At 39.0% G+C, this 12336-nt stretch overlaps 1 protein-coding gene across 2 annotated transcripts in view; it reads right to left on the reverse strand.

Annotated features, from left to right (window-relative positions):
• The window catches only part of KHDRBS2 (KH RNA binding domain containing, signal transduction associated 2), a 572147-nt gene that overhangs the window by 262971 nt on the left and 296840 nt on the right, over positions 1 to 12336 (reverse strand). Inside the window, exon 4 of one of the 2 annotated variants that reach the window (XM_008163771.4) lies at positions 2195 to 2341. The exons of the other annotated variant lie outside the window; for it this stretch is intronic. Within the exon in view, the coding sequence (XP_008161993.1) occupies positions 2195 to 2341 (147 nt within the window). The remainder of the gene's footprint in view (positions 1 to 2194; positions 2342 to 12336) is intronic. 2 annotated transcript variants of the gene reach the window in all.

Below are 12336 nucleotides of genomic sequence, written 5' to 3' on the forward strand. Positions count from 1 at the left end.
TCTCTGAACACATGCACTCAATGAGCAGAGGCAGTCAAAAAAGCTAACAGAATGTTAGGAACCATTAGGAAAGGGATAAGTAATAAGACAAAAAATATAATGGTACTATGTAAATCCATAGTACACTCATACCTTGAATATTGCATGCAGTTCTGGTCATCCCATCTCAAAAAAAGATGCATTAGACTCGGAAAAGACACAGAGAAAGGCAACAAAAGTGATTAAGGGAATGGAACAGCTTTCATATGAGACGAGATTAAAAAAGACTGGAACTGTTCAGTTTAGAAAAGAGATGACTAGGGGCAGATATGATAGAGGTCTATAAAACCTTGAGTGGTGTCAAGAAAGTGTTATTTACCCCTTCACATAATCACAAGAACCAAGGGTCACCCAATGAAGTTGATAGGCAACAGGTTTAAAATTAACACTTCTTCACACAACATACAGTCAACCTGTGGAACTCATTGCCAGGGGATTTTGTAAAGGCCAAAAGTACAACTGTGTTAAAAAAATTAAATAAGTTTATGGAGGACAGGTCCATTAATGGCTATTAGCCAAGATGGTCAGGGACACAACCCCCTGCTTTGAGTCTCCCTTAACTGATGACTACCAGAAGATGGGACTGGACAACAGGGGATGGATCAAACAATGCTCTGTTCTGTTCATTCCATCTGAAGCAACTAGAGCTAGCTACTGTCAGAAGACAGGATACTGGGCTAGATGGACCATTGGTCTGACTCAGTATGGCCATACTTATATTCTTATTCTGTCCCTTTTATTGCATGATCAATCTGGAAACAAAATTTATGTTAGTAAACTGTTTTCAATTCTCATTAATTTCTTCCAGTATAAGAGCATTTAAAAGATCATTTGATTTCATCATTTATATTTACAAACTGGAAATATAGTAGTGGGATGAAAAGTGACAACTTAATGGCCTGTTTCAAACATGGTATATTTTGTTGTCTCACTTAGCGTGAATTTTGATTATTTAAAGCAAAATATCTCACAGTTTGCATGTAGCCATTTTCAAGTTAATCATTTAAAAAAACCCACCATGTTCAGTGGTTGTAAAATATAAGGTTTTAAATACTGTACCCAAAAAAGAACAATTTAAAACAAAACAAACAAACAAAAAGGAATCAAGAAAAGAAAGCCTCTAAATGATTAGCCTATGCTATAATCAATTTGAGTATTTGAATGTTTTTTTTTACTTTGATGTGTATTATATGGGTACAAAGTATAGTAAATGCATTGTTGCGTTCTTGTTGGAAGACAGACCTTTGAATTAGTATACATTTTTATTGCTTTTTTTGTTTATTGAAAAATTTGAATCAACTCTTATTCTGTATTCATTGTATTCAACGGTATCTATGTCCGCAGATCAGACTAGACAAAACCGCAGCTTTTTTTGGTATGTAGCTCATGCCACAAACACTGTTGCAAAGTCATCATTAATGCAGATTATATATAAAGTAAAACCTTGAAGATCAAAATGTCATGGGGTACAGTGAATAAATTTGGACAACTGAAATTTCAAATAGTTGAAGGAATTTGCAAAGAAATTAATAGGCAAAATGGAACATAATTCTGGTTCAGATTACAAGGAGTTTGGGTTAGCTGAAGTGTTCTATATAATACAAATATAAATGAAAGGGAGTTTCCTCCATCTCTTATTTCTCCCACTACCTAGTATTCCTGAGTTTCAGGCCCCCATTTCAGAAAGCACTTAAACACATACTGAAGTGCTTTCCTGAATAGCGATGTTTTTTGAAATTCAAGCCTGAGTCAGGATTAGTCTTCTGAATTGCAGTAATATTAGAACTGATCAGAATTATTAGTGTAAACTCTGCCGAATAAGATTTTATTATTGTATTTTTAGTTTTGCATGTAAATTCAGAATATTTTATAGAAAGATATTTATATAAAATGTAGCACATGCAAACAGTGCCAGTACAAATATACAGTACTCAAGGATCTTAGAAGCATATTTCTACACTGATGTCCATGACTTATGATCATAAAAAAATCCCACGCAGAAGATACTTAAGGAACAATTAATGTATTGTTGGGCATAAGATGAATCTTCTGCAGATCAAATTGTTTCCTGAACCAGGTAGGATTTTAAAGAATGAGTGAGTTCAATGTAGCAGAACTAGAGACAATTAGAAAAAAAATGTTATGAGCCACTTACTGGAACAAGGAATTTTTTAATCTCTTCCAAGGCATGACTCATACGTGAATAAGCTTCCCCAGGTGGAGCAAACACTTCAATTAGAACATGAAGCTCGTCGCTCAAGTGTGAATATTTGGCTTCCCCACTTTTCCTTAGTTCTTCTTCCTGTGAAAAAGGTTATTTTTAGAAATAAGAATCTATTCATTTTGCATTGATTTAGCATTTACAGCTAATGTGACAGAAGGGCATAATCTAAGCAGACTTTCAAACCCTTTGAGAAATAAAAATCTGGCATGAGCCACTTGAAGATTTAAAAATCACTTGAGTGTTTGAGTGATAAAAGCAGCATAATTATCATCTACAACAGATTGTAATCAGTACAGTGAAAAATGCTAAATACTTCAGAAATATTGAAATATCATTAACTCTAATGCAGAAGCTGCATTAGGGAGACAGACAAGCTGTGTGAACCTTCACTGTAGAAAGGCTTTTCAGACACACATACTTTTACTATGGCCCAGAATATTTTAAGATATGGAGATTTGAGTAATTTACTGAGTTCTCATCAAAACAGTGCTATAACTTTTCTGAAAATTGCATGGTATTATTCAGGAGAAGGATGCTTAAATTGTTAAAGCTCTAGATTTGAAGTCAGGAGATTAGGGTTTAGTTCCCAGCTCTCCCATAGACATCCTGTGTAGCTCTGGGCAAGTCGCTTAACCTGTCTGTGCCTCATTTTCTCCATCTGTAACATGGGGATAATAATTCTTTCCTACATCAGAGCAGTGTCGTGAGGCATAATTCAGTAATGTTTGCGAAGTGCTTTGAGGTCCTTAGCTAGAGAGTGTAATACAAATATCTCTACAATACACTATATATAATTCACTGAAAATATGCAAATTAATGGGAAATTTGTAGTAAGGTTACCGCTTATTATGACAACATAATGGACAACTTTGTCACTACTATACATAATGCACTCTAAACAAATCTTCTGATAAGCAGTATTAAAGTTGTGAAAGCAGGGACTCAGAAGAAAGAAAATTAAGAGTTAAGGTTGAAAGCTCAACTTTTAAATATATTTTTAGACAAAATCCTACTACCTCTGTGCTAGACAATTACATCCCCTTTTACAGATGGGGAAACAATGATAGAAAGAGTAGTTAAGTAATTTCCCCAAAGTCACACATTAAGTCATGGTAGCACATGGGCTGAGGAAAGTGTGCTTCACTTGATTAAAAATGTTAATATTGACATGTATGTTTTAGAAATCACACTGCAAAACTTTTGTCTTTGAAGCCTGAGCATAGATCTGCAAGCTCAGTTCATGAAAATTAATATCAACTCAGTAGTATTTAGTCGAAGTAGAGGGAGTTTGTTCAATCACTGTTAAAGAAATAAAAACAAAATCAAGTCGTCAACCATTGCTCTCATACTGGTGTTTTGGTAGGTGAAGATTATATGGCATGTTTTAATTTTTAAGGTGAAGCTCTTCTTTATTTGCAGATTATTAAAAGTGAACAAAGTCTTACAGAAAGATATGTGAGAGTCCATTATGTGATAGAAATTCTCTTACACTATATCAGAATTTTAGTGTCAATGACATTACAACTTTACCGTGAGATCCCATGAAAAAGTACAGTCAAGGAGAGTATATGAGACAGCCTGTTACGAGAAGTTACAATGAATTTCACCCATTGGAATAATTACATATGAAGCATTTCAACAGAATTAGATGTTGCTATAACAAAACATTATGAAACAATGCAGTAATTGTTGCAAATTTCAGTCCTATTTCTCTTTGATTCACAAAAATTCAAAGTTCTCAGACTCTTTTAGGGAAAGTTACGAACACTCTTTGAAGTTTTAAAAATGAACTGGATTGTTTTCTAATGAAGTAAGGGGGAAAAATGTGTCTGGATCACTAAGTTTATGATAGCTTTGCACAGGTAAAAAATAGAATGGACTAATATATTAATAATGATTTACTGTTGCATACCTTGCTCAGCAAATTTAATATGTGTTGTAGCATGGTAACATTATGTGCTGAGAAGGATGAAACAATGTGATAAACTAAAAAAAAAATCTATTTGAACTCTTTATTTCAGACTCCTTCCCATAAATTCAAAACTCACTGCCAGGCTGAGAGCCTCCTCCCAGCAGCAGCCTTTTCTCAATAGTGAATTCTCAGGAACATCAGGGAGAAGATAGTGCTGTGCATCTCCTCCAGTGGTATCATCATCAATATTTCTTGCAGGGGCATGCAGGCCAGTTTCCTGGGTTTGGGGAGAGGGGAAGTGGCTGAATTTTCAAATGCACATCCAATCCCACATCAGGGATGCATGGCAGAAGATTATACTTCTTTGGCCATGGGAGGAGAAATAAAAGGAAAGGAAGACATACAGCTCAAGGAAAAACATGGCAGATTAGGAAATCACAACTTCTGCGAGCACAACGGCAACCTTGCTTCCAAATTCATTGCTCAAGATTAAATGATTCAGGATTTAGCATATCCATACATATGACACAAGAGATGCCAAGAACAGCAGCATCACAAAGCCCAGCTGGGACAGAGGTTGTTGAATATTTTTTGCTAGGTCTGTCTAATCATGTATGAACTTAAAGATCTAGAGTATGTACTTAGCTTCAAAATGTGTTTAAAATGGATCACACTAAACAATTAATGGCAAATTATTAACCACAAAGTTTCGATTGGAGGTACTTTTTTCTCCCCATAGTCGCCCTAATATATAGCTGTCAGGTTTGACTTCCCACTTTCATAGTGTCTGCTTTTCTGAATATTGCACATGGGGTAATGCAAAGAGTCAACTAGAGACATATTTGGTAGATTACACTGAAGGCCTAGGAACTCTGAACTGGGCAAAATATTTCCTGACACTTTGTAAAGTCTTCTTTCTGCCTGAAGTTTATAACTTCATCAAGTAGTATGCTAAGAGACACTAACTACCATAAGCCTCACATTATATGGCAATGGGATCATTACTTTAAATGTATAAACATGCAGCAGTTACAAGCTCTGCATGCTATTTTGGTAAAGTTTTTAACTTCTTTGAGGTCTCAGATATGATTCTGCTTCTGCTGGAAATGATCTTATAATCACAGATGATGATACCCCCTACACTTTTGATGCTTCATGGAAGTCACGCTCATACAGCATAGGTCTCAAAACTGATGCAAGACACTAAAGTGTTCACCAAGTCTCACTAAAGACAAGAATCCATTTTCCCAGTTTTTAATTCAGCAAGCATGAAAACTAGTACTACTATTTTTACTTTTAAATAGAGTAAGGAAATTTCCAGCCCAAAAAATTCATTAAGATTATAGATTTTAAGGCTGTAAGGAACCACTAAGATAAACTTGTCTGATAGCCTTCATGATATAGACCATAGTATTTCACCCAGGAATTACTGTAGTGGAGGGAATTATTCTTCACTATTTAAATGTCTGCTGTTGAGCATAATAAACTCTAGTTCAGTCACAAGTTATCTTTTGAAAAGGTGTCCAATGTCAATTTAAAGACTTCAAGTGACAATGACTATCATTTCCCTTGGTAAGCTCTTGCAATGATTAATTACTTTCACTGCTAGGAATTTGCACCTTATTTCCAATTTGAATCTTTTCTGGCTTCAATTTATGGTGCTGCAGAAGCCACTCCATAGTTAAGGTTAAAAACATTATCTAATTAATGACTTGCAAAGTGCTTTGAAGATGAAAAGGACTATACAATTGCTACAGTAAGTAATATTAACTAAACCGAATACCAATCCTACTCCAACTTTTCTTTTTTTTAAAGCCTCTTTCTGCCTGAAGTTTGTCATGTGGAGACAAATAAGATTCAGAGGGATTCTGTAGCTAGAAACTTCAGATATGGAACAAACGTAGAGCATAGGAGTAATGTAATAGGGACCTTATATGCACCATGGAAATTTCAACATTTGGGAGTTTCATCAAGTCCCAAAGGAATTTATAAAACTAGTTGAAAGTGTTCAAAATCAGAAAATGTGTGATGAAAAAATGTTCACAAAAAATGTTGAAACATTTTCCCCTTTTAAAACCAGGTTCAATTAGGGGTGGGAGGGAGAGTGGCTGATATGTGCTGCACTTGCCAGCTAACATATGATCTCATGCAGGCTAGAAAATTGGTGCAAGTTAATGCAGCCTAGGCTAAATTAGGCTGAAGTAGGGAACCAGGGAGCCATAACTAGGGTGACCATATTTCCCTAAACTGAAAACGGGACATGCAGGGCTGGCCTGAGCCACCTGGTGTCGCTGCTCATCCCCCACAAACATTTCTCCGTTTCCCACAATTGAGCCAAGTCACAGAGATGGGTGGAGGTGGGGAGAGAGAGGGGGAGGGGGAACGAGGAATGGGTATGGGCTGGGATCTGGGCCGCAAAATAGGGTGAGTACTTTGGGGCTCGGAGCAAGGTGATGAAGCTATTGACTATGAGCCAGCTAGTGGGGCATGCCAGAATAGCAAAGGGGCAGGAAGAAGGCTCCAGGTAGCAGGAGGGACCAAGTTGACTGCAAAGAACAGCCCTGGGAAGGTAGGGGAAGGCCGCGATGCAAGGCCACCATTTCAGATTTTGGTATCGGGAGGGGGCAACTGCTGGTCAGTGAGGGGAGAGGGAAGAGGAGCGAGCAATGGGGGAGCATGGGTGGTCACTCTCGGCAGGTGGTACAAAACTCAGGGAGGGGGCAGGTGCCTCCCCACCACCTTCCTAAATGGCACCCCTACCGGGATGTGGCAGAAGCAGGTGAGTAGAGCCAGACAGGTTGGGGTGGAGAAAGACTGGAGAGCTCTCCAGGGTCTGGACCCAAGGACGGTGGGTGGGGAGGACATGAGGCCAGGGTGGGGGCTCCGGGGCCTACTCGGGGTGGGAGGGAGCATGCTCTGCTTGCTGCCCCAACACCAGCAGATGCTGTGGGACCCGGTCAGGCACTTACCAGCCAGGTGGCCCAGTAGGGCCCATGGCCCATGAGTCACGGCTCCATGGCCTGGCTGGAGAAGAGTTTGAATTAGGGCCTTGACTGCCCTGTGATTGGGGTGTCATATGCTCACTCTGCAGCCCATCGCTCCCTATAGGAAAAATAACATGTGACAAGGGAAGAGACATTCCAGACATTAAAAATCATGGGTCTACTAATTTTGCATGTGAAATCATCTCACATTTTATTGGTGCAAATGAGGCCCATAATACCAAAAAAAAAAAAAAAGACAAACTTCCCATTACGGAATGTATGCTGGTTCATTTGGTCTACAATGAAGGCAAAGTGATTACGAGACAATACAGAATGCAAGGTCCAGAGTTAATTGTTATCTCCACATTCATATCATTCACCAGCCCAAAACAGAAACAAACAAAAATCTATGAAAAGCTATAAAAGGACAAATTTAAGAAATTAAATTATTAAAAAAAAACCACAACAATATACGTAAGTGTCCTTCTTTGGAAAGTTAAGGGTCCTAGACTAGAGAGTTAAAAAGAACTAACTTATGCTTTCACTAGTGTAGTGCAGGACCCACTGATTCAGGTAACATTAAATGTTAGGAACATGTTAACAATTTGTTCCACTTCTCTTAGAATCTGACCACTAAATTCACATTGACTTCAACTGGCTTTGAATCAGACCACATATTGTTTAAATAGTCAATACAAATATATTAAAATATTATTTAATTGTAGTAAGTATAAATTGTGAAAAAGTGTTTTGCTTGTAGTACCATACCTTCAAATGTAGTAATTATAGCATTATGTGGTAACAAATGGAATATATTATTTTTCCAGAAACATTGCAATATGTATAAACACAAAATTGAAAGACTGACGGTGACTTCAAGTGTTTAAGTTTCTATGAAAATTTGTCAGAAAAACAATGGATGAGGTAGCTTAATTAAAGCAAATTTCTGGGAGAATAGGCAATTTCCTCACAGAACAAATATTCCAATCATGCAACCTGTAATCACATTTCTAAGAAGAGTTTGATCCATAGCATCATTCAAGCATTATCACATCTATTACTATGCAATAGTAATAGGGGGAGGGATAGCTCAGTGGTTTGAGCATTGGCCTGCTAAACCCAGGGTTGTGAGTTCAATCCTTGAGGGGGCCACTTAAGGATCTGGGGCAAAATGGTCCTGCTAGTGAAGGCAGGGGGCTGGACTTGATGACCTTTCAAGGCCCCTTCCAGTTCTAGGAGATAGGATATCTCCATTAATTTAATTTAATTTCAAACTTGTATTAAATGTACCCATCTCTCTCCAGCTATATTTACTTATATCAAGAATAGACAAGTTCTCTTGTCTTTAACAAACTTGTTAATACTTTTTTCAGATGTTTAAAAGCTACTCTCCTGCTCAAGACCGGCTCCAGGTTTTTTGCCGCCCAAGCAAAAAAAAAAAAAAAAAAGCCGCCCCTTGAAAAGAGCCACCCAAAGCACATGCTTGGAACGCTGGTGCCTAGAGCCAGCCCTGCTCCTGCTTGATTAGGACCACAAACTGTGCCATAGAAGGCTAGAAGTTACTGCTAATAAGCTAGATAACAGTCCTAAAGCAATTGATGAAATTGCCAATTATTTATGATGAGAATTCATCTTGAAAATCAGTAGTAATAAACAGACAGCATTCTACATTAGACATATTAGGAGACCCTGTAGATTAAAAAAATAATAATAATCTTTTATTGTTGTCAAACATAATTGTGATGGCTCTTGAGTACTCAGGACTGAGTCATCTTGTTACCCCCTGCCTCCAGCATGAAGAAGACTTACATGTGCTTAACTGGGTGGCAGCTCACTGACACCACCAGCCTGTTAGCTACCCATGCACTCTCCTCTAGGCTATGTCCGCCCTTACTTTGCCTTTCAAGTTAACAGTAGGTGTACCCCAGATCCCAAACCCCTTTGAAGTGTTCCCCTATAGTGTTCAGCCTCTTATCCACTGAACAGTCACAGAAATACCAGGTCTGCTGTCCCAAAGGAACAGTGAATACATCCATCCCAGTTCAATCATACAAGTTGGTTTCTTGCTTAATACCACAACACAGATATATTTAGAGGGAAAACCAGAATAAGTCTATTATCAAAGATTCAAAACTCAAGAAATAATGAGTAAAGATAATTGAAACAAAAAAGGTAACATATAAAACAAAGTCATAATACTCCTTCTACAGACTACATTTTATAGATTAACCTCTTGTCTAAAGAAGTTTTATTTCACCAAGGCTGGTTCAGATTCATTTTCATACACATAAATACACTGCCTGTTTACTTCCTAGGTGCAAGATGACAGGACGTCTTCTCAGTTCCCCAAATATAGTCCAGAAAGCCTTTGAAGATTTTTGCAAGATAAGGTTCTCTGCCCCTGCTGTGTGCACTTCATTGTTGGCTTCATATCTGTTGACTTCATATGTAAATGTGTCCCAAATGTGTTAGCGTACAGTGCTTAATTTACATACCGACAGAGCCAGATACAAGTGTCTTTTGTCTGACAGGAAACCTGTATCACAGCAGAGGTGGAGAAACAGAATCCAGGAGCATATTTTCAGTATTTTATCTATATCTATCTATGTATATGTATATGTATACACACAAACACACACATAACTCCTTACGTAGTAGCTATACATATATTTTCCAACAATATTAATGAGCAGTGTTACCTTGGCTTTCATTTAAGACCTCACATAAGATTCATTGATGTACCAGAATGTAAATACCAGAATAAGGATATTCTTCAACCCCCTTGCCAGTTGGTACTGAGGGGTTTGTGGGTCACAATAAGTATAATTTGTCTTCTTTAAGAATCAGTACATACTACCCAAAAACAATAGACCTGAATTACTTGAAATACAAAACAACTTTTGCAAAATGCATATGTTGAAGTAATCACAACACACAATTTACAATGTTTGGCATTTAAAACATCCAAAGAAAAATGTAAATAGACCTTATCAATATTCCAATATCCATAATTCCTCTCTATAAACTACTGGTACTATGAAAATGATACAATTCTTTCCAGAAGGAATTGTGAACATGCAACACTCAGGTTTTACTATATTCCCATATCCAGAAATTCTATGAGATTAACAATGGGCATCACGACTAGAAGTATGTTGACTTACCTGAAAGAAAACATTTTGAAACTCTCATTCACAGGTCGGAATGGATGCCCTTTGTGAACTTTTTGTTGCCAAAAGGTGAGATATGTTCCAAGGTGTAATGTACAGCAGTCCCATATTTTAAAAAGGGAAGACCTGCGGCATTAAACCACAGTCATGCATTGCAAACAGTGTGGAAGCTGCACCACTTCTGAGGGAATTGCAGAAGGAACAGTTCCTGTCCAGGCTTCCCTATGCACAAGGGCAAATGCATAAGCAGCATGATCCCTGCTCCAATTGGGTGGATTATGCTCCCAGAGCCCAATTCAGCAAGTTGATTAAGCTCATGCTTAACTATAGACTTAACCAGCTTGAGGTTCTGATTCAGGAAAGCAATTATCCACATGCTTAAATCCCATTGTATGGAGAAAGATTTAAACATGCTCTTAAAATTAAGTGAATGCTTAGCCACCCCTCCTTTTTAAGGATGTTCTCCTGAATAAGGGTCTAAGGCCCAAATCAAAGGGATTTAGGTGTTGCAACACTAAGCTTTGCAGCACCTAACTTATAGGTGCCTAGCAGGGCCAGCTCCAGGGTTTTGGCCGCCCCAAGCAGCCAAAAAAAAAAAAAAAAAAAGCCGCGATCGCAATCTGCGGCGGAAATTCGGCGGGAGGTCCTTCGCTCCCATCTGGAGTGAGGGACCGGCCGCCGAATTGCCGCCGAATTGCTGGACGTGCCGCCCCTCTCCGGAGTGGCCGCCCCAAGCACCTGCTTGACAAGCTGGTGCCTGGAGCCGGCCCTGGTGCCTAGCCACTCAGTGGAATCTATAAAACCTGAGTTAGGCACCTATACTCACTATACAAAGCCTAGAGTGAGAGAGGCATCTGAGCATGCTAGGCAGGGAGCCACATAAACCAGCCAATAGCAGATGCCAAGAAAAGTGTTCTCTATGGCCTGCCCCTCTCAGAGTTAGGCACATAACTCTGGACTGCAAGAAGGCACCTCTGCTTTGGATACACAACTGTGAACCCTGTCCTGGAGTTATGTGCCTGAGCTATTTCTTGTAAGAATGGCAACAGTTAACACTTAACTCCTCAATGGTCAATGAGGGAGGCCTCCATTACAATCTTTAGCCCAGTGGTTAGGGAACTCCCCCAGGATAAGTGAGACCCCAGTTTGATTCCTTTCTCTGGCTGATGAAGATATGGGATTTGAACAGGGGTTTCTGTCTCTCAAGTGCATACCCTAACTACTGGACTAGAGAGTCTCTCTGGCCCAATGCAAATATAATTATTTATACACAGCTTTGACAGGAGAATGAGAGCGACCCACATTAGAATCTCTCAGAGTCTAACAGATAGGGCAATCACCAGACTGGCACCCCCAGGTGAGTGGGGTAAGGCAAAGCCTATTTTCACCTGGCTGGAGGACCCTGCTGGGGTTCATGCATGATTTAGGCACCTGGATGCCTACACTGAAGCTTTGCAAGCATGCCCAGCAGTAGAAACTTAAGCGCCTAGAGAACTTGTACAGCAAAAGTTTAGGAGCTAAGGGATTCGAGCCACCTCTAGAGTTAGGTGGCATCTGAGCAGTAGTTCTGAGGCACCTACATTTGGAAGTTAGGTGGCAAATTCCTTTTGTGGATCTGGGTCTAAGTGTTTTGCTGAATCAGCCCTCCAGCACACAGGAAGGGCTTAGAAAGCACATAAAGATACATCTGAGACATTATTTACAGAAAATTATTAATTCTACTCCATTTGTTGAATCAGATTTTGGTCTTCTAGGAGATCAATTGGGGATGATATCCTTAATATTCAATACTAGACTTTCAGTAATCTTTTTATTTAACTGTGATGGGGTGCACTCACCTCTCACAAGTGCCTTCTGCTGGCTGGGTGTGGTGCTGCAATCTGCTTTTTCTCCTGGCACCTCTCTTTAGGTTATCCACCTCATCAGGTGGGTCTTCAGTGGCTCAGCCCTCTGACTAAGTCACACAGTTAACAGATGAATGGATGAACCCCTTCCAGGGTAACAAAG

Source organism: Chrysemys picta, chromosome 3, assembly GCF_011386835.1.
Source record: "Chrysemys picta bellii isolate R12L10 chromosome 3, ASM1138683v2, whole genome shotgun sequence".
Classification (NCBI taxonomy): domain Eukaryota; kingdom Metazoa; phylum Chordata; order Testudines; family Emydidae; genus Chrysemys; species Chrysemys picta.